The following is a 22,140-nucleotide window of genomic DNA, read 5'->3' as shown; positions in this document are numbered from 1 at the left end:
TAGCCGGGCTGCGGTTCGCGATTGGAATGTGCCCGGGGCGTGGGGGCGCTTCCTGGCGGGATGAAGGGGCTCCCTGCTGGCCTACTTCCCGTCCTCGCCGCCCTCCTGGGGCTCTTCTGGAGGCGCCAGGCTTTTGGAGGTACCGGCTGCTCACCTCGCCTGCCCTCGGCCTCTCTGGGCGCCTAGTTGCGCCGGGCAGGCCGGGAGCGGGGCGGGCACGGGCGGGCAGGTGGGAGGGTGCACGGGGAATCTGGAGGGCAGGCGGGGCCGGGGAGGACAGGCTGGGGCCAGGGGCCACCTCCGTCCTGCCGCCCCGCGGAAGCTTTGCAAGGGGAAGAGCCCAGAGCGTATCTAGCAAACTCTGAGGCCATATTGGTAACTTGAGGACCCCGGACTTTAACTCTTTTGCATAGCTAAGCCCGCGGGCTCGGCGCACGGGGAAGGGCTGGGGCAGCAGGAAGGGAGGCCGCGCGCCCCGACCACACCAAAGAGCTCCCCTCCCCAAGTCTCCGGGAGTGGGATGGGGGCCGAAGGGGCGGTTACAAAGGAGACTAAATAATTGCACTTTTAAAGCAATCTCCCAGCCGTAGATAGTTTCTTGCGCATCTCAATGTTAAAGTCTGGAGCATTAGCGATGAAAACTTTTTCTGGTCACCTCTTCTCCATTTTACACGTGAGGAAACTGAGGCCTAGAGAATTCACACAGGTGGAGCCTGGAGCTTCATTGATCCTTTGTCTCCAAATGCGTTCCATTGTATCGTATTGACTTGCATCTGGTCAGATTTGTTTTCTCCCCAAACTCTAGGTTTTAGAATGGGAGCTATGGACCTGAGCTTCGGATTTCATCCGAAGGGGAGGCAGGGAATGATGCCTGTGTCACTTGTGCTTTTTTTGAGTTCCTTTTTGGCTTCCTCTTCTATATAGAAACGTTGATCTTGGGGAAAACTTTATGTGACTCATGTAGCATGTCGAATTTTTGACATAAATAAAGGACCTAATTTCCTTTTGGCCATTGACCTGAGTTCTTCTTGCTCATCCTTTGTTTCATGTCAAAATTTCTCTCCTCACATTTCAGTTTAACTACTGTGAAATGCTACATTATTTAAACCAGGACTCTCGTGGTTTCTCCATTACCTCAGTTTTGAGATTCAGGGTGTGCAATATGAAGAGGTTTTGGAAGTTTTAAAAAGGAATTATGTATGTAAGGCCTAGTATCATTTTTGTGTTAATCCTGGTCAATTTAATTTAAGGTTTAGACATAACTACAGTAACCATAAACCTTGCCCAGTTCACTGTGTTAAAGATCAATAATTGAATTGGGTATACATCTCTCTTTAACTATAGAGGTGTGTCTAAAAAAGTAATACCCAGAGTTTAACCTGTTAATGAGCCTTTCTGAAATTAATCATGATAGTCTTTGTTTAACATACTAATGATGGATTATAGAGGAAGCCTTTACATGTTGAGAGCTCCTTCCAGAGGGTCACTTTCCTTTAGTAAGAATCCAGGATCACCTATCTACCATCAGACTGAAGCATTCCAGAGGAGATTCTCTGCTCCATTATTTTTGTAAGAATGTGAACATGTTCTGTCATGTGGTTAGAAGTAGCATGGCATAATGGAATTTACAAGGCAAATTCTTGAAAAAGTTGTTTAAGATTGATACTTCTCCTCAAATTTTTGCAGTATAGCTCTAAAACTTATCACTTATCTGAAACTGCTTTCTCCAAAATTGATGTCCATTGATCAGATAGCCTTTCTCAATCCATTGACCGTTATCTCTTCCTAGATACTCTTTGGGTTTGAGATACTTTATCTTAAGATTAAGACACAGAATGTTAATTCTGATTCATCTGTGTTTTTTTTTTCCCTCACTTTGTTTTGATGGTTTATCATCATGCCTCTAATTGTAGGTATTCCTCAAGATTCTGTCCTGACCTTCTCCCTCTTTAAGTTCTCTTGATAACCTCATCAGCTCCCCAGAGTTCAACTCTAGCACCTCTTTGCAGATGATTTCAGATTTAGATCCAGCCTCATTCTCTCCTCAGAGCATCAGTCTCACATCACCAGTTGCCATTTCAAATTGATAACCAAGAGACCTTAAACTCAACCCTTCTAAAATTATACTCATTATCTTTCTCCCTAAACTCTCTCATTTTTTCCACACTTCCCTATTTCTCCTGAAGGCACCACCATCCTTTCCATGTCTCAGGTCCACTATCTTATTATTACGTAGAATTTTCTATTACTTCATACTTCATATATATATATATATATATATATATATATATATATATATTTCATACTCCCTTCCCCCACATATCCAATCAGTTGATAAATCTTGATTTTTCTATCCTCACAGCATCTCTTACATCCAATCCCTTTTCTAAACTCCTGCAGTTATCCCCTTAGTTTAGGCCCTTATCACTTTCTCGCCTAGACTATTACAACATCTTCCTAACTGGTCTCCCATCTCAAGTCTCTTCCCACATCTATTCACCCAACACAATGCAATCAAAATAATTTTCCTTAATTGTCCATGTGACTCCCTTACTCAGCCAATTGCAGTGGTTTTCTATTGCCTCCAGGATAAAATATTATTACAGTATTAATTTCTCCAGCCCATACCTTTTCCCTTCCTAACATTTTAAAGACTTGGAGATAGGGGAAAAAAAACTTTTCATTAGTATTTCTAAATAAATTTGTTCCCAGTAAATATTTGCTTTTTTATAACCTGGATGTGCCATGTACAGAGAATGAAGCTATCTAGAAAGCACAAGCATAAATTCTCTAGCATTGGGAAAATATAAAGGGATTTTTGACTTTGATGGTGAGAATCCCAAACAAGAGTAAAATAAGTGCATTTTATTGCAGACAAGCATCTAAATTAATTTTTCTACTCACCTTTTTTAGAAAGAAAAATAAATCATCTTAAGGAGATAATCAAGTACTGACATGATTAAAAATTAGATATAAATGGGTGACTCACAATTTTATTATCTTACAAAGACGGTGGAGTTTACTATTTACAACCATACTAAGTACACAGTATTTTGTGGGAGAAGGGTTAGGATTAGAGTTAGAGGAGTTTTCTGTTTACTTTTCCATCTTCATTAGACATGACTTCCTTTCCCACATTCTTTTAGTCCAGCCAGATTTCTCCTGTTGCTATTTTTCATTCAGGATACCTCAACTTTCATCTCTGTGCTACTGGTAAACCCTGGAAGGCATTCCCTCCCTACTTCTGCCATTCATCCCTTTCTTCCCTTCAGATGCATCTCAGACACCATCTTCTACATGATGATGTAGATCATGTAGATCTACATGATCTTTTCTGATCTCCCCAAATTTTGATACCCTCCCACCAATGTTATCTTATATTAAAGTTCTTTTTGGATTCACAAAGCATATATATAGTTAAAAATACATACATATGTTAAGTATTTTTAACTTTATATTTCTGTTTTCTAAACAGTATTTTTATGTGAACTATTTTAGTATATAAGCATATTGTAATTAGGGGTTTTCCTTATTTTTATCTTTATCTTCAATACTAGCATAGTGCTTGACACACAAGTGCTTAATAAATATTTGTTAATTGATTAAATACTGGATTTGATGTCAAAGGACCTGGGTTTAAATCTTTCCTCAACATTTACTACAAGTATGACTTTGGGTAAGTCACTCTTTCTGAGCATCATCTATAAAATGAGTTGCTTTGACCAAAGGATTTCTAATTTCGCTTTCAGTTCTAAATGATCCTTTTATCAAAACTAGGTAATGTAAATTTAAAATTGACTTTGTATATTAGGTATATAATTGCTTGTTTGATTTTTGTTGCTTTGTTTTATAGTTCCCCCTTCCTTTCCCTTTCCTTTCCCTTTCCACTTTCTTTCCACCATCCGTGTTGTTTTGGAAGTATATCTTTACTCGCACTGGAAAGGACTTAAGAGATCATCTAGTTCAGGGATTCTAAACATTTTTTGGTCATGGATCCCTTTGGCAATCTGAGAAACCCATGAATCCTTTCTCAGAATGTTCTTAAACGCATAAAGCAAAATTCAAAGAATCACATAGCAAACCAATCATATTGAGATAGGGTTGATCAAAATATTAAGAGAATAGGTTCCCCATAATATGGGGCTATTATGAACCTCTGATTTTTTTATTTCAGAGATGAATAGAGATTCAGAGAGATCAAATAACTTTCTTGAGGTTACTCATGTAGTTCTTGTCCAAGATGGAATTTGAACCTAAGTACTGTGATTCCAGAGCCCAAGATCTTTCTGCTTTAACACTTGTCTCCCCCTTTCCCTTGTTCTTCCATTACTTTAACTCCTCAGATTTCATTCTTCTCTCTTAGACCAACCTTGACTATTTGTGGTAATATATACATGTTATATAATATATATCATATATTATATATATATATATATATATAAAACCTGCCTTTTATGTTTACAGCTCTTCTTTCCTCCTCAATCTTTTTTAAAATTAAATTTCACCTTATCTCACTTGTGTTGGAAGAAAGGAGTTGGGCCCAGTGGAGCTGACCAGCCTAGGATCAGCATCAGTCAGGTTGAGGTATATTTGTGAGGTCATTAGGAAGGTTTCTGTTGCCACCAAGAGAGTCTGATTCAGAGGGGAACTTGGTTGTACTGTTAGACTAGAAACAAGTGAGTCCCATGGCCAATATCTGATTGATTAGTCTATGAGGACAAGCAACCTGACATGGTTGAGGCTGAAGAACCAATTAGTGTTGTTCTACATTGCCCACCAGGTGAACACTTAAATATAGGTGTAGAGGATTTACTGGAGTAAAATATTCCCCAGAATTTGGATTAAAATACCTTGCATTCATAATTCTGAGAACACAAATGGAATATTGAAGATATAAAGGGTTTTGTTGGCATATGTAAATTATATAATTTGTTACATATTTATTATATATTACATATTTACTATATACAATATATAAATTATATAATTATCTTATATATAAATTATATACATGTAAATATATACTTATGTAATCTATGATATAAATTATATAATTACATATTATTGCAATTGATAATTGAACTGAAAATCACTTTATATGTGCAAGGTAGTTAGAAAAAAACTGCTGAATTAAGAGTCAGGAAGACTTGGATTAAAATCTGGTCTCTTACATTTACTATTTGTCATCCCACCACTGTGTGTTGGGCAACTCCCTAGATTTTATATACTAAATTATAGATGTGTTGCATCTCCTGTTATTTGAGGGATTTCTTGCGCTGCAGTTCCTCACTCTAGGGATTAATCACTCCATTGATTCCCTGCTTGTGTTCATGCTGCTGCCTTGATAAACCAAATGGAAAAGTCTCTTGTGAACTAAGATGATGATTCTTAGTAAGCATGGGACAATACTTCTCCAATAAGACACATTTTAATTTACCATTAAAAGCTACCTTTTATCTAATATTGAAGTTTCTAAGTCACATATGGCTTTTTCATGTGTATAAAGTCTGGACTTTGGAAAGATGAATAATGTCTGTATTATCTGTCTAATCATCTCTTATACTTGACTTTTCAGGGCATTTGATAGAAGTGTGTCTCTTTTGATTATTGTTGACAATATTATCATTGGTCTGGTAAGTTGAGTATCTAAACATTGAGCTAGACTTGTCCAGTCAGTCACTTGTGTCCAACTCTCTTAGGCCCTACGAACTATGTGTGCCAGCCCCTTGTATCTTCCACTGTCTCTTCCACTGTGTCTCAGTCTATTTTTATGATTTCCATGTCCATCTCATCCCTTACAGTTTTCTTTTTCTTTTGCCTTCGGTCTTTCTGGGCATCCGATCTCAAATTGGTCCAAGTACCCCTGAAAGTCCTGAGATCCTTTCAGTGGATCCAACAAGTTAAAAACTATTTCCATAATAATCAAAATGTTAGGGGCCTGTTAAAATTCTTCTCCCTCTTTCATTTACCTAAGGCTGAATTTTCTTTGTGTGTGTGTGTGTGTGTGTGTGTGTGTGTGTGTATGTATACATATACAATATACATATACATATATATATGTCTAAATGACATATTGCAACAGACTGAATGTAGAAGCAGATATGAGAATCCAGCTGTCTTGTTAAACTAGGTGTTAAAAAGATTTGCAAAAATATGAGAACTAATATCACTCTTATTAAAATTTTTGTTTTAGAAAATAATTGTTTATTATTGTTATGTTAAATGATTTAATAAAGAAATATTTTTAAAAGTTTTAATTTCTAATACAGTAAATATTGATAGGTGTAATCCACATTAAAACAAAAGCTCTTTAGAGTCCTCAATCATTTTAAAGAGCCTATAAGGCAGTGGATAGAGCATTGCCTCTGGAGTCAGAAGAACTTGAGATCAAATCTGGTCTCCGACACTTAACACTTTCTAGCTGGGTGACTCTGGGCAAATCACTTAATTCCTATTGCCTTAGCCAAAAAAAAAAAAAAAAAAAAAGTCTATAAAAGGAGGGGCATCACAGTGGATAGAGCCCAGTGACCCTGGGCAAGTCACTTAATTCTTATTGCCTCAGCCAGAAAAAAAAAGTCTGTGGATGGCCCTCCATCCACAGTGGAAAGTCGAGCATAAGAGATGATTAGACAGATAATACAGACATTATTCATCTTTCCAAATGGATAGAGGAGGACTTGAGTTCAAATTCAGCCTCAGACACTAGTTGTGTGGCAAGTCATTTAAAACTGATTGCCTCAAAAAAAAAAAAAAAAGTATATATTTGCTGATTTTTCAAGATTTTAAAGGATGTCCTGAGACCAAAAAGTTTAAGAACTACTGGACTAGAATGTCAGAACTTAAAGGAACCTCTGTCTAATCCTATCATTTTCCAGAGGAAGAAACAGAAACATATTCAAGTATTACATTAAGTCATTAAATGGCACAACAGACTAGTGCAAAGTGATTGCACAGCTAGATGGCCTGGTAGCTGATAATATTGCTGTGGAGGGTACTTGTTTGCATCAAAACAGGCAGGCATCTGAGGAACGCATTGCTCCACTGCATCCCTGTCCTACCAGTGCAGCATCTATAATTTAGTATATAAAATCTAGGGAATTGCCCAACACGCAATGATGGAGTGACTTCAACACTAAATGTAAGAGACCAGATTTTCATCCAAATTGCCCCAATGTCTGTGTGGTAGGCAGGGCTCAGACTCTATAGTTTGTCTCTGGAAGTTTAACTCCAGGTGACTGGGCACAGCAGTAGGAGCCAAACCTGGAAATCTTTTCGCCTCATCAGCCAACAGGTATGCCCTTCTGTGTCAGTTGGGCGTTGGGAGTGAGAGGAGGGGAGAAAAGAGAACAAGTGGTGGAGTGGGGTAGAGTTGAGTTAGCAGAGAATCTCAGTGAAAGGCCTTTTGATTTTATCAATACATTGCTATAATTCCATGATCAGGACCTTATTTCATGAGGGACAGAGGCATAACACCTCCAATCAGTGGTAATTGATTCTAAGAAAGGTTAAAAATAATACTTTAAGGGGTAGTTACATAGTGATAAGTGTGATAAATCTCTCTGGACAGCCAAAGTTTAGACTATTAATAAAAAATAAGTTAACAAAAATAATTAATTAATAAAAAATATCTTTAACTCAGACCAATAGGGAAGGGTAAGCTGCTATAAGTCACTAACAAGTAACTGGACCCACCAAGTTGGGGGAAGTGGGAGTGGAGGTTGGGGAACTGGAGGAGAGAGAACCCAGAATCTTGTTGTTTAGTCATGTCTGTTGTTTTTTTTTTTTTTTTTTTTTTTTTTGTCAAGGATACGGGAATTATTTACCATTTTTTATCCCAGCTCATTCTGTAGGTGAGAAAACTGAGATAATCAGGATTCAACGACTTGCCCAGTATAAGAGTCTGAGTCTGCATTTGAACTCAGGAGTTGCTGACTAGTGCTCTGTCCAACTGGGCCATCTAGTTGCTTAGGTGCAGAGAATGTGGTAAACCTGAGAGGGGAATGGATTGGAAAGGTTGTTAGTTCTTTCCTCCTCTGGAATCTCTTCTAGTTTAAGATCTAGATAGAGGAATAACTCAGTTAAGTATGGACTTAAAAAAAAATCCCTTGTCTACATTGATAACAGAGCTTCTTAAACTTTTCTACTCACAACCCCCTTTCACCCAACAAATGCTTACGTGACTCTAGGCATATAGGTATATAAAATAGGTGTATAAATCAAACATTTACTGATAATAAGTCATAATTTCACCATTCCTACATTACAAGATACCTAGCCACAGTTTAAGAGGCAGGTATTTATAGGTATATAAAATAGGTGTATAAATCAAACATTTACTGATAATAAGTCATAATTTCACCATTCCTACATTACAAGATACCTAGCCACAGTTTAAGAGGCAGGTATCTAGAGAAGGATAAGATGCAAAACTGTTCTGTTGCATACATAGTTTCTATTTTTTAAAAAGTATTCTATACAAAGTAAGGCTATTCCATAGATTTTGAATAAAAGCTCATATGAGAAATAAGGGATCTTCCTCAGAGGAAAAGAACATTGGGAAAGTATTGAGCTTTGGCTATAATGTGTAAAAAGGGGAAGGAATACTAGATCTAGCATTGGAAAGGACCTTAGAAGATATCTACCATCCGCCTGATTTCCAGCAGAGGAAATAGACTTGTCCAAGGTGATTTAAGGGCCAATGGCAAAGTCAGGGTCTGAACCCATTTCCTGTTACTCAAAAGCTAGTGCTCTTAATTGTTTACATCTGGTGTTTGAAGGTTTAAAAGACAAATACCTCTGACCCTCTGGAGACAGGAGAAGGAAGATGGTCAATAGGACTGTGATGTTGAATATGCAAAAACTGGGCTAAGTTGTTTGAAACTTCAAGATTTTTCATTCTCTTTCTATTCACTGGAAACCTTGTTGTTAGTGAGTCTGCTTCTCAGCTATCATTTATTTTTGTTTCTAATCTAAGAGTGTTTGCTTTACTCTTATTGAGTTTACATTCTTTCCAGGAAAGCAACATAGATATCAAAATATATGCAATTTGACCCTACCCAGAGAGTTCCTCTGAATTCCATGTCTTCTGTTCTTGATATATAAATTCCTGCCATTTCTCCTCCAATCTTTTTTTTTTCTTAAAGATCACTCACTTTTTATGTGTTTGCCTTGAATGTTATATAGCAATCCTAGTGAAGAAGTAGTCTTGGACTGGACAGTAGGACAGATTTTCCCAGGAAATAAATCGAACCTGATTTATTCTGGTAGAACTTACTACCCTAGCATACCCTCAAGGATAAAGGCAGCTATATATTGTTTATGTCTGTGATGTGTCTGCAGAGAACAGGTAGACAGAGGAAGAAGTTTGCCCTGTGCATGTTTAGGCAAACCCTTTCTTTCCAACTCCTACCTGCTGGAGACCTGGATAATGGCCTATAGTGCAGCCATCCAACAAATGTTCCCAGTGTCCAGTCAAGGTCAAATGTTTGCTTGGCTCATTACTCTTCAGTTCAGACGTGAAAAGTTAGAGGACTAAATAAATTCGCTTCTTTAATGTTGTTGAAAACTTCCAATATATTAGAGAAGGGGATCTTATAGGCAGATATCTGAGTTAATTTCCACCTTAAAACTTTTTGGATATAATAAGGATAGCGTGGTGAGTAAAATGCAATAAAAGGAAGTCGAGGAATGGCCTTGGGGAAAAATGCACTTAACTGTTAATAAAACAGCTCAGACTGGCTCCCTCAGTAAGAGTAATGGCCCCTAGAGAAGAATGGGCCTTTTTGAATAAGGTATATCAAAAAAGGGGTCTTGTTGGGCGTGAAGAAATGATGACAGATTGTAGGGTTGCAGGCAGGAACATTATGATTGACTGTACTGAGAAAAGTGGGATGGCATTCAGGTAAGGCTAATGGCTCCCTCTCTAACAATTAAGAAATGTTCATAATTTTATGGAAGCCCATCTGTATCCTGTAGTCTTTGCTAGGGGACCATTAACTAACAGATGTGCTCTTTCCCTGGAAGAGATAAAAATTCCCTTAACTACACAAAAACAGGAAAGAATAAATTCTATCTTTTGGAAATGGTAATGTTGTTGGTCTAAACAAATGAATGTCCATGAAGTATCCAAGGGGATACCAGCATGAGAGATAACAACCTTTCTTTTAAACCAGGACTTCCTAAACTTTTTCCACTCATGACCCTGCTTCACCTGAGAAATTTTTGTACGACCCATTAAACATTTACTGATAATAAATCATAATTTCATGATCTCCACATTCAATTATATGAACACATATGGGATTGAGACTCACATTGTAAGAAGCTTTGTTTTAAACTAAACTCACTTTAAGCTAAGTCATCCGAATTCCTGAGCTCTCCTTAAGCCAACTGGATTTCTAAGCAAAACTCAAACCAGGTAAATGCAGACCCAATTATAAAATGAATATAAAATAAAATCAGTTACATTGTGGTACCAATATAGTAGAAAGCAATTCAGAGGTAATAATACTTTTGGTATTTTCACAATAGGGATCTAAAGTTTCATTGATTAAAAACAACTCCTAAATGAACATATTCCTTTTACTAATGTAGCATTTTCTTTACAACTTGATGCAAGATTTGAATTCAGATCTTCCTGACTCCAGGTCCAGCACTTTTCCCACAGTTCTGCCTACCTGTCTTATAACAAAGATAAGAACTAAATTTTGGTGATATTTAAAAAGAGAATCCTAATTTCTGGGTAATTTGATTATTGTATTAATAATGTAAGCATTTTAATAAAAAGGACAATAATATTCTTGAATGTCAAAGGCAGTCATAGAGGTAGATTCAGTTTATATGCCCTTGGGGAGCGAGGTGTTCCCTGAGGCTGGCAATCAACTCTTATTGGTTATATTCTTATTGTTTGTCCTTTGTTCTTGACATGGGGAGGTGCTGCCATGACATGCAAGTGATTGGATTTCAGTGAGGATGAACTGTGCAAAGTCACCAACCTAAATTTTTCCTCCGAAGCCTCTGGGTCTAGTGACTCTAGATGCAAGGGGAGACTTGGGCCTTTTTAAGTTGTTTAAATTGTTTTAAGTTAAGGTCTTTAACAGTCTCAGTTTGACTGAAACTACACCATTCTGTGATTAAAGCTAGGTAACAACTGAGGCAGAGAATGGCCTCTTTTAACCAGTTTCCCCCTCCCCCCCCAAAAAAAAAAAATCCATTCCAGGAGGGAAAGATCCTCAGGGTTTTTGGTCAAAACAGAGACAATTTCTATTTACACTTACTTTGAGTTAATCTGGGTCCAACTAGGGTTGGTAGGGAACCTATTAATCAATGAGAACCAGAGTGATGTGGGTTTAAGACACAATCAATGGCCAGACTGAAATCTATTTGGTAAATCCCAAAGGATTGAGAGGTTTCAGCCATCAAAAAAAAAAAAAAAAATTATATTCCTTTGGGCAGAGAACTCACAGATAAGGGTGGGAAACTATATGAAGGAAGGAAGGAAGAAAGAAAGAAAGAAAAAGAGAAAGAGAAGGTAAAAAGAAGAAAGGAGGGAAGGCATTACCAAAATGATCACTTCTAGTTGGATCCCCAGATGGACAGCTCTACAGCAACAAACTGGTTGATTAGCAATTAATGAGAGAATGAATATTATTATGCGTGACTAAGAGTAACAACACATCAAGGAGACACTATCCCTTTACCTAGACTATCACCTGTCTTGGGAAATGTGTTCAAAGAATTTATCCCCATCTAACCTGAGTAGAACACCATGGCTTCCCCACTTAGGTGGGGTTTGAATAAGATTAAGAAAGTTAATCCAATCTCATTATTAGTGATGTCCTTTAAGAGACTGAACTTTTGAAATCAGGACTTTAGAAAAAGGGGGGAACTCTGCATCTACCCAAATCGTTGGTTATTAAAAATCATCTTTCTCATTTCTAAATTGAGATATTACAGGGCCTCTTCAGTCACACAAAGGAAATGGATTTAACAGTCCACATAAGAAAAAAACCACATGACTAAAAAATGCATGTTGTCTAGATTAAGTCTGGGTTAGGCTTGTTTGGTTCATTCCAAGAAATTAGTTTATGAAAATAGCTTAGTCTTAATTGTCATCATTATGGTCATAATGGCATAAAATAATTGGCATAAAAAAGCATTGTATAACAGACACTCTATAGAATTACCAGAAAAGTGCCTATTATGAAATGCAGTGAGCACATAAACACATGGCCCAAAGGCATTTAAAAAACCAAAAAAAACTACCTTAAAATCCTGCCCCCCCCCCTTTTTTTGTCATGAACTCCCTATGTAGATATGGAGGGGTAAAATTTTTAGAAATAAAATCAAATGTAACTTTCTCTCCCACTATTTGCAAATCTGTACTCCTACATTATATAAAGCATTTGTGTCTCTTATCATTAGAAAGTATTTGAGAAAAGTTTAGGAATGTTGGATGAGATAAGGATCCAGTAACTTGCTCTCAGATTCCATTTAGATGATGCTAGGTTTTATAAGCAGCTACATCTCTACATACAGGCAAATTGTTGCATACCAATGCAATGGAAAGTATAAAACAAAACAAAAACAGGTTAAAATCTACTTTTTTATTTTTTTTATTATAGCTTTTAATTTACAAGATATATGCATGGGTAATATTTCAGCATTGACAATTGCAAAACCTTTTGCTACATTTTTTTCCCTCCTTCCCCCCACCCCCTCCCTCAGATAGCAGGTTGACCAATACTTGTTAAATATGTTAAAGTATATGTTAAATACAATATATGTATACATGTCCATACAGTTATTTTGCTGCACAAGAAGAATCAGACTTTGAAATAGTGTACTATTAGCTTATGAAGGAAATCAAAAATATACGTGGACAAAAATATAGCGATTGGGAATTCTATGTAGTGGTTCATAGTCATCTCCCAGAGTTCTTTTGCTGGGTGTAGCTGGTTCAGTTCATTACTGCTCTATTGGAACTGATTTGGCTCATCTCATTGCTGAAGAGAGTCATGTCCATCAGAATTGATCATCATATAGTATTGTTGCTGAAGTATATAATGATCTCCTGGTCCTGCTCATTTCACTCAGCATCAGTTCATGTAAATGTCTCCAGGCCTTTCTGAGATCATCCTGCTGGTCATTTCTTACAGAACAATAATATTCCGTAACATTCATATACTACAATTTATTCAGCCATTCTCCAACTGATGGGCATCCACTCAGTTTCCAGTTTCTGTAGAATCTACTATTAGTGGCACAGTGTTTTTTGTGCCAGATTTCATTGTCAGGAAGTCATCTTCATGAGTTCAGGTTGGGCCTCAGATATTGCTTGAATGATGCTGGACAAATCACTTAAAGCTGCCTCAGTTTCCTCATCTGTAAAATGAACTGGAGAAGGAAATGACAAATCACTTCAGTGTCAGGGGTAGTGACAGGGTCAGAAACAGGGAGGCTTAGGGAGAAAGGTGGGGAGGGAAAGGGGATGGGAGTTCTAGGGCAGTAGGCTGGGGCTGGATGGAGCTTTTCTTCAGCAGCTCTGTCCTGTGGAGTAATGAAATACATATTGAACTTGGATTCAGGAAAAGCCATGAAGAGGTACCTGTCATACTGGATACCTTTATCCATTTCTTTTTAACCTCTCTTCTTTTGCAACTTAGACTCTCTTATTCTTTGCTTCTTGTTCCCCTTCCTTTGCCTCCCTCTTCCCCCACCCCTTTTCCCCTTCTTTCTTCCCTTTCTTCACCTTCCTTTTCCTGCTCCTTTTTTTTCCTCTCTACTTTTTTCTGTCTCTGTCTCTCTGCCCTTTCTCTTCCCAACCTCACTTGAGGCTCAGTTGCCAATTTAAAAGTTGTCTACATTGAAGGTGATGTTTTTAGATCAAGGTTTCAACCTGAGGTTCAAGGGTGGCCTTTTGCATTATTTTATGCATTGCTTGGCTGAATGACTGAAACAAACAAACAAAAAAAAGAGAGAAAGAACCTAAAATTCGTTGTCTTAAAAATGTTGTATCTTCGTAGGCTTAGCGGGACCCCAGAGACCATCTCGCTCATCCATTACTACATTCTTATCTTTAGCCTTTTCATTGTTTTGATTTTGACTTTTGCTTTAATGAATCTATGACCTGCCTGCATAGAGAAGTGATTTTAAAAAATCACATCAGTAACCAGTTGCTTCCTGTCAAAGAGCAGTTTCATTATTTTATGTTGTTTGATGCTTTCTGTGTTCTTTCCAGATCTTTTCTTAAAAAAAGGACTCATGTAATAAAAGTATGACATTTCTGAGTGTCATACTTCTTTGGTTGTGTGGTTGAATCTGGTGTTAGAAAGGTCTCTTGTATACATTTGACCACAACTGTGTGACCCCAGGCAAATAATTTTTAATCTCTCTTTACCTTAATTTTTTAAACTGTTAAATAATAAGAGGAATAGCACCTACCTCCTAGCGTTGTGAGAATCAAATGAGATAACTATTTGTAAAGCACTTAGCACAGTGCCTTGCACATAATAGGTGCTTTATAAATGTTTTCCCCTAAATGCCTTTCTCCCTAAATTAAGCTTTATAAGGGGGATTTCCAAAATTATAGTCAGTTGAGTTATTGGAAATTTATTTTCGGCAAGACCAAATGACTGAGTCTGAACACATGCAATCTGTTTTAATCCGATAGTTTAGTTAAACTATCCTGAGACTGTGAATTTTCCTTGCTTCCAGTTTAGGCTATATTTGAATTATTGCCAGTGAGGTCAAATGTAGGAAAACATATTGGTATTATTAATCAGCATACTTAGTTATTTTAGGGAGTGGATCTTCTGATTTAGAAAATATTTCCTGATTTCAAAATTGTGACCATCACCATACTGACTTATCAAATATAATGTGAGAGAAGGATCATAGGAATTCCAGGAGGTTGATGCTTCATTTCACTAAAAATGTTTTTAGAACTTTTATAGAAAAAATTTTAGGATTTTAAAAAAAATGTTTTTACAAAGTAGGGAACAATTATTTGACTTTTCTTTTCATTCTTTCCCCCATCTTCTTTCTCTTCTTGTGCTAGACAGAGAAATTACAAAATCTGAATTGTTAAGGATCTCAGAGACATCTGCTCTGAATCCTGAATAGTAGTATTTTCTTCATCCCCGTGTGATTACCCAAGTTCCACTTGAAGACCTTTAGTAATGAACATACTTTCTGGTGTAGTCCATTTCACGTTTGGATAACTCTAGTTGCTGGGAAAATTTCCCTTAAATTAAGCCAAAATCTGTCTCTCTGCAACTTCCACCTTTCTGGTGTTCTGCCTTTCTAGGTCCATTATTCGAAAACAAAACAAAACAAAACAAAAACATTCTTTAGCTAATTGATATATATATATATATATATATATATATATATATATATATTAAAATGTGGTACCCAGAATTGAGCGTAAGATTCCAGATATGGTCTGGACCAGGATAGAGTCTTGAAACACTAATCTACCTCTTTTTTCTATCCATTATACTTCTGTTAATGTAGTTGAGATCACATTAATGGGGGGTGGGGGGTGGGGAAAGAAACTTTCATTTACTTTTTTATGTCAAGTAATCTAGTATATTTTCATTCAGAATCTCTTTTGTTTAGTGCAAAGAAGGCTAGAAAGGACAGCAGGAGGGAAAAATTATATTTCTGGACCTAATAAATCTTTTAGCCTATCTCAATCTCAGTTATCTGATTTACAAAAGAAGAAAGAAGGTTCCTTCTAGCTCTAAAAATTCTGAATATATGATTCCTTGAGAAGAAGTGAAAGGATGATATAGGGCAGCATGTACTTATTTTTACTGCTCTAATACAATGTGTTGTCATTGAGAGGGTTCCAAAGTTGAAGTTAGAGGAAGACCTACCTTCAGATTCCAGCTCACAGATGGTATGACTAATAAGTGACCTTGAGAAACTCATTAATCCTCTTTGTACCTCAGTTTCCACATCTGTTAATTTAGTGGGATGGACTAAATGGCCTCAAAAATCCTGCTCTAACTCATGATCCTGTAATCCAGGTAAAGCAGAATTGTTGGGTTTTTTTTTTTTAATTAAATGTGTGTATATGTCTACATTCAAAAAAGAGAGAGAGAGAGAGAACATTTCCATATACAAAACATAACAAATGAGACAATTATATATTTTTAAAATAAAAAAAATTATATATACATATAATTTTTTGGGGGGGAAATACAAGTTGTCTCAAAAGTCTTATTGCTGTTTTAAATTATTAAAGTTATAATTTTATTAACTCTTTTGGAATATCCTGTATGAGTTCAATATATTCCTTTTTTTTGGTAAAGCAAATTTCAATCATTAAAAAAATCTGCTTTTTATATTATTAATATTTTTAGAAATTGTGTTTCAATATGAACACAGTTAATTTTTAAACAAATTTTAAAGTCAATCTTTTTTTTTTTTGTAGCATCTTTTTTTGGTGAAAGCTTTGTGGAACTGAACGGCATAGAAACTTCTCTGGACTTATCCCTTCACTTAAAATTTCAGACCAGTAAACCACATGGATTACTTTTTCTAGCAGCTGGAAAAGATGATTATTGTGCAGTGGAACTCATTTCAGGAAACCTACAGGTGCATTTATTTAAAATATTTATATTTGGGTATATAGTTATATATAACATGATGAATATATAATATATAATAAACCTTTGTATTTATGTATATGTAAATTAAAATGAGTACATTATATATAAGTAGCTGCATTTATTATATGACAATGAATAGATGTTATATAATATTTATATTTCTATATGACATTAATATGTACTATAGATAATATTTCTATATGACATTAATATTACAATTAATTATAATTGCAATTAATATTACAAATAATTACAATTAATATTGCTACAGATAATAAAATTTATATTTATTCTATATAAAAATAAATATAATATATATAATAAAATGTTGTATTTATGTATATATAACATGGCTAGGTGACACAGTGATAAGAGTGTTGGTTCTGGAATCAAAATTTGGGTTCAAATATGGTCTCAGACATTTACTAGGTGTGAGACCCTGGGTAAGTCACTTACCCCAGTTTATCTCAGTAAGCTGTAAAATGAGAAGGAAATGGCAAACCACTCCAGTATCTTTGACAAGAAAACCTCAAATCAGGTCACAAAGGGCTGGACATGACTGAAATAACTGAACAACAATAACAAATGTGTATTTGTGTGTATATGTATGTGTACATATATATACACAATACATATACATAATATAATATGTATTTTATGTAACATAAACATAATATAAATATGCATAAGAGCATGTATATAATAAACATTTATATATATATTCATAAATATGGGAGACTGTAGGGTGTTTAACATAGCTTTTAAAAGAGGAGAAAATCATGGAAAAAAGAAAAAAAATGGTTCAATATTTTTTATTCTAATGGGCATAGAGAGCTAGGTGACACAGTATATACAAGGCTAAACTTAGAGGCAGGAAGATCTGAGTTCAGATCCAACCTTAGTCACTTACTTCGTGATTTTGACCAAATCACTAAGTCACTTAACCACTGCCTGCCTCAGTTCCCCATCTGTTCTTGGGAGTTCCCAGAGTTCTTGGGAGAAAAAAAAGAGAGAATATTTGTAAAGCTATTTGTAAAGCTCTTTGTAAAGCTCTTTGGAAGCCTTAGAGCATTATAGTAAATAACAACAAATTGTTGTTATTTACTAGCTTTAATATTGATAACATTATCTGCCTTTGTCAGCCTACTTCAGTAGTTATAACCTTAAAGTTTGGTCTTTCCTTATTTATCTTTTAGGTTATAAAAATGGGAGAGTTATAGTAGCATCCAATTTTATTACACTGCTTCTGTAATGCTCAATGCTCAACTATAAATATAAATAAATATATTAATTTTTAGTTAATATTAATATTATTAAAATAATGATAAATATAAGTAGATAATTAAATATAAATAAATGAATAAAATAATTATAAATATTAAAAGACAGAAAAATGTGATTGGCTAATTCTAATCTCCCTTTTTCTAGGTGAGAATGAATTTTGGTGCAGGTGAATTAATGCTACATTCTCAACAAAAATCATACCTGGATGACTTGGCTTGGCACGTGGTTGAAGTACATTATGCCGGTGATACTGTTACTTTAATTGTTGACAAACTCCATAGGACCAGTGGTATAATATCAGGGAAGATACATGGATTGACTGTTCAACAAGGAATATATGTTGGAGGGAGCAGCGGTCTTGATGTTCCTTACTTGGAAGAAGGACACGCTAATTTCCGAGGATGTATGGAGGATGTGATATTTAACCAGCATGAGATTCTTAACAACCTTCGGTCCTACCCTGGATTTAAGAAAGTTCATGAAGTCTCATTGGGATGTAGTGATGAATTCTTTGCAGGTGAAAATGAAGCTATCAATTTCTTTAGCTCCAAATCTTATGTGGCTTTCCCTGGGTGTAATATCAAGGGAGAAGGACTCTGGGAGTTCACTTTTCAGACTGGAACTGACCAGGGTTTGCTTCTTTATCAGTCTGGAAGATCAGGGGACTTTGTTGCTCTGGAAATAGAAGCCGGAGTCATTCAGGTACATGTTGGAAGGAATCAAACTAAAACGAAGCTTCCTTCCCTTAGCTTAATCAGCAGCAATGAGTGGCACTTTGTTCAGTTGCACTTCACTAAGAGGCATTTCAGCTTGTTGGTTGATGAAGAAAGAGTGAAAGTGTCCCTGCCTCTGGACAGCAGGGCATTTGAATGTAAAGGTCCGCTCTTTGTGGGGGGTGTTGATAATAACGTCAGGGCAGAAATTAAGAAGTTAGAATTTGCCTCTCTTTCTAGGAAGTCGGCCAGAGGCGGCTCCTTTAAAGGCTGCTTAAGAGGCTTGAAGGTTAACTTGGAAAAACTATCACTAAAGAATGCCCTTGTTTCCAAAGATATTTCAGCTGGATGTAATACTAAAAACAGTGATGTTTCAAGAATTCCCGTCACAACGACTGAAAAAATGGCACTTTGGACAAGAGCTCCCTCTCCTAGCAGTTTTCCTGAAAGCTTCAAATCTCTTCAAGAGGACAGCAGCAATTTCTTGGTTTTAAAGAACTTGATAGTACAGGAAGGTGGACGTGCTCCAATTGAAAGTAAACATATTAGGATGAATTTGAAATTTAAAGAATTAGAAATTCATCATTCCCAAGTTCTGTTTCAAATTAAGGAAAAACCTATCCATGGAGATTTAAGATTAAATGTTGCCCCTGAATCCCAGGTAAAGGCAACTTTTACAATGTTAGATTTGTGGCAAGAAAGGGTTTTGTACATCCATGATGGCTCTGAGAACACCAGAGATCACTTTGTATTCTCTGTCTCTGTCAGCAAAGAGAAGGAAATTCCTTTCCATTTTCAAATAAATGATCAGTATGTGTTTAATATTACTATCTCTCCAGTAAATGACCCCCCAGAGCTTTTCCTTCCAGAAGGAAATTTGCTGCTTCTGTTGGAGAACTCCAAGAAACAACTGATGTCTAATATGATAGAAGTGTTGGATCCAGATACCAACCCACTGGACCTGACTTTTTCAGTACTTGGAAACTTCAATGTTGACACTGGTTATTTAGAAAACTCTCAGCATCCTGGAAAAATAATTAATACATTTACAAATGAGGATTTACAACATGGAAGAATTTTCTATGTGCATCATGGGCTCCAGAACTCTCGTATTGTTCTGCGAGTAAGCGATGGGGAATTGGTTAGTAATACAATTGTATTACGTGTCAAAACCATCCCTTGGGATTATGAAGTAGTAAATAACACTGGTGTGGCTGTTCAACAGGGCAACATGGTTCTGATTACCCGGAGCAACTTGTCAGTACAGATTAATGCTGAGGAGCAGGGGATAGAGATACGCTATGACATTATCCAACCTCCTCTTTTTGGTCAGATTCAAAGACGAAGTTCCAGTGGGGAATGGAAGTTTGTCAACACTTTTTCTCAACGTTCCATTGATCGAGATCGGGTAAGATACTGCAGTACATTTAAAGAATCACAACTGGAAAATGTCACTGATCGATTTACATTTAAAATTAGCATTGAAAATAAAGTCAGCAAAGAACTGATGTTTCCCATAGCCATACAGTGGCTGAAGTATAAATTAGTGAAAAATAGTCCCCTAGATATTGATACAATGGATAAAAAAATATTGACTTCAGATTACTTAATGGTTAGGATGGAGAATATGAAGTTACTTGATAATGATCTTCATTTTAAATTACTCTCCCTGCCTAAGAAAGGAAAATTGCTGCTTGGTAGCAACATTTTGAAATTAAACTCCACCTTCACCCAAAAAAATATTTTAGATCTTGAAGTTGCTTACAAACTACTTGAGAAGTCACAGGAAAACACACAAGATTCATTCAAATTTTTTATTTTTACTAATTATGTCGAATCAAAAGTTTATATCTTCACAATAAATATCAGAGCAGATCATGTTATTTTAACTAACAAAGGATTTTCTGTAACTGAAGGGGAAGGGAAGTTAATCACTAAAACAGAATTATTCGTGCAAGCTTTGGGGAACCAGATTTTCCATTATAAAATCACCAAGACCCCTCAACATGGGAAGCTGAAACTTATTAATTTTTCAGATTCACTAGAAAGTAATGATAACATTACTAATTTCACCAATCAGGATATTATTGATGAACGTTTGATGTATGTCCATGATGACTCTGAAACTGTGTATGATGAATTCATTGTTATGGCATCTGCCAAAGAGCCAGGAGATGAGGAAACCAGGTTAGGTCTCGAAATCAAAGTAAATATTTCTGTGAAACTGAAGAATGATGAGAAGCCTGTGCGTGTGGTGGATAAAGTATTTCATGTGGTAAGAAATGGTCAGCGCTTATTGACCTTGATGGATCTTTGTTACCATGATCCTGATTCAGATTTTAATGATAGACAGTTGCTGTATACCAGGCGAGGTATTCCAAATGGGGATCTGGTAGTAGCTAGTGATCCCAGTCAAAAGCTCTACCAGTTCAAACAAGAAGACTTAGAGGAGGGACGAGTGCTCTTCAGGCACCATGGAGCAGAACGTGCCCGATTTGTGCTGTTTGTCACAGATGGCACTCACTACACGTTCTCCCTTCTGGAGGTCAGTGCTTCAGATCCCTACCTGCAGATAGCCAACAATACAGGATTGCTTGTGCTAAAAGGAAGAGAAAATACGCTCACCACTGCTAACCTTAGTGTTAGCACAAATCAGGATGTTAGAAGCGACGCGGAGATCAAGTATGAGATCTTTTTGCTTCCACAGCATGGCAGAGTCTTGGTGAAAAACAGGCCATCAACTTCATTTTCCCAACACGACTTGAAGCAAGGGCATGTGATTTATAAGCATTATAACAACAGCGTTCTTGCTGATAGGTTCAATTTGACTGCAAAAGTTAAAGACACACACCTGGATGTGGGGATTCATATCCAGGTGTACTTGGAAAGCCACCAGCATCCCCCCAAAGTTGTTCACAGCAAGAGCCTTCTAGTTGAAGAAGGCAAATCAGTGGAACTCAGCAGAGGAAACCTTCAGGTAAGTTTAGACTACATAGGTACATATTTAGATCCTCTATAGATTGACTCAGGAACCTATAGCACCAATCATAATCAGTCTTCCCCACCCACTGAAATTGGTCTCTTAAGCCTGTGAAAGATATTTATATACTAACTCCATTTAACTCTTGCCCTGAAATTATGACCTTTATTTAAGGGGAGAATGTCATATAGGTGTATGATGAGAAAGTTCTAAGTTTTTGCTTCCCCTTATTGGAAAGAGGAGTTTTCTTAGAAGAAATTCCTAAGAAGGAATTCTTAGAAGGAGTCCTTATTAAGGTATTTTTATCAGTACCATAATTCATTTTATCTCAAGTTATATAAATGTAACAACTTTATTTTTAAACACTTAGATCAATTTAAGAAAGTAGAATTATTCTAAAACTCCTAAAAATTGCAGTAAAATAACATATCTTCCTAGATAGGTAGCCACAAAATGTGATGTACAGAGTTCTAAAGATTGATAGATTTGGGATTTTCCATACCATCAGAGCAAAGGATATGAGAGATGAAAGTCCTCTACTTCA

The 22,140-nt window shown here is 36.3% G+C and overlaps 1 protein-coding gene across 1 annotated transcript in view; it reads left to right on the top strand.

Annotated features, from left to right (window-relative positions):
- LOC105749262 (chondroitin sulfate proteoglycan 4-like) overlaps positions 1–22,140 on the top strand; it is an 81,309-nt gene that overhangs the window by 403 nt on the left and 58,766 nt on the right. The window contains 4 exon segments of the mRNA XM_031965015.1: positions 3–38; positions 41–139; positions 16,442–16,605; positions 18,048–21,593. Coding sequence (XP_031820875.1) covers positions 3–38; positions 41–139; positions 16,442–16,605; positions 18,048–21,593 — 3,845 coding nt within the window.

This window comes from Sarcophilus harrisii, chromosome 1 (genome assembly GCF_902635505.1).
Source record: "Sarcophilus harrisii chromosome 1, mSarHar1.11, whole genome shotgun sequence".
NCBI lineage: Eukaryota > Metazoa > Chordata > Mammalia > Dasyuromorphia > Dasyuridae > Sarcophilus > Sarcophilus harrisii.
This window is presented reverse-complemented; position numbering and strand designations above follow the sequence as displayed.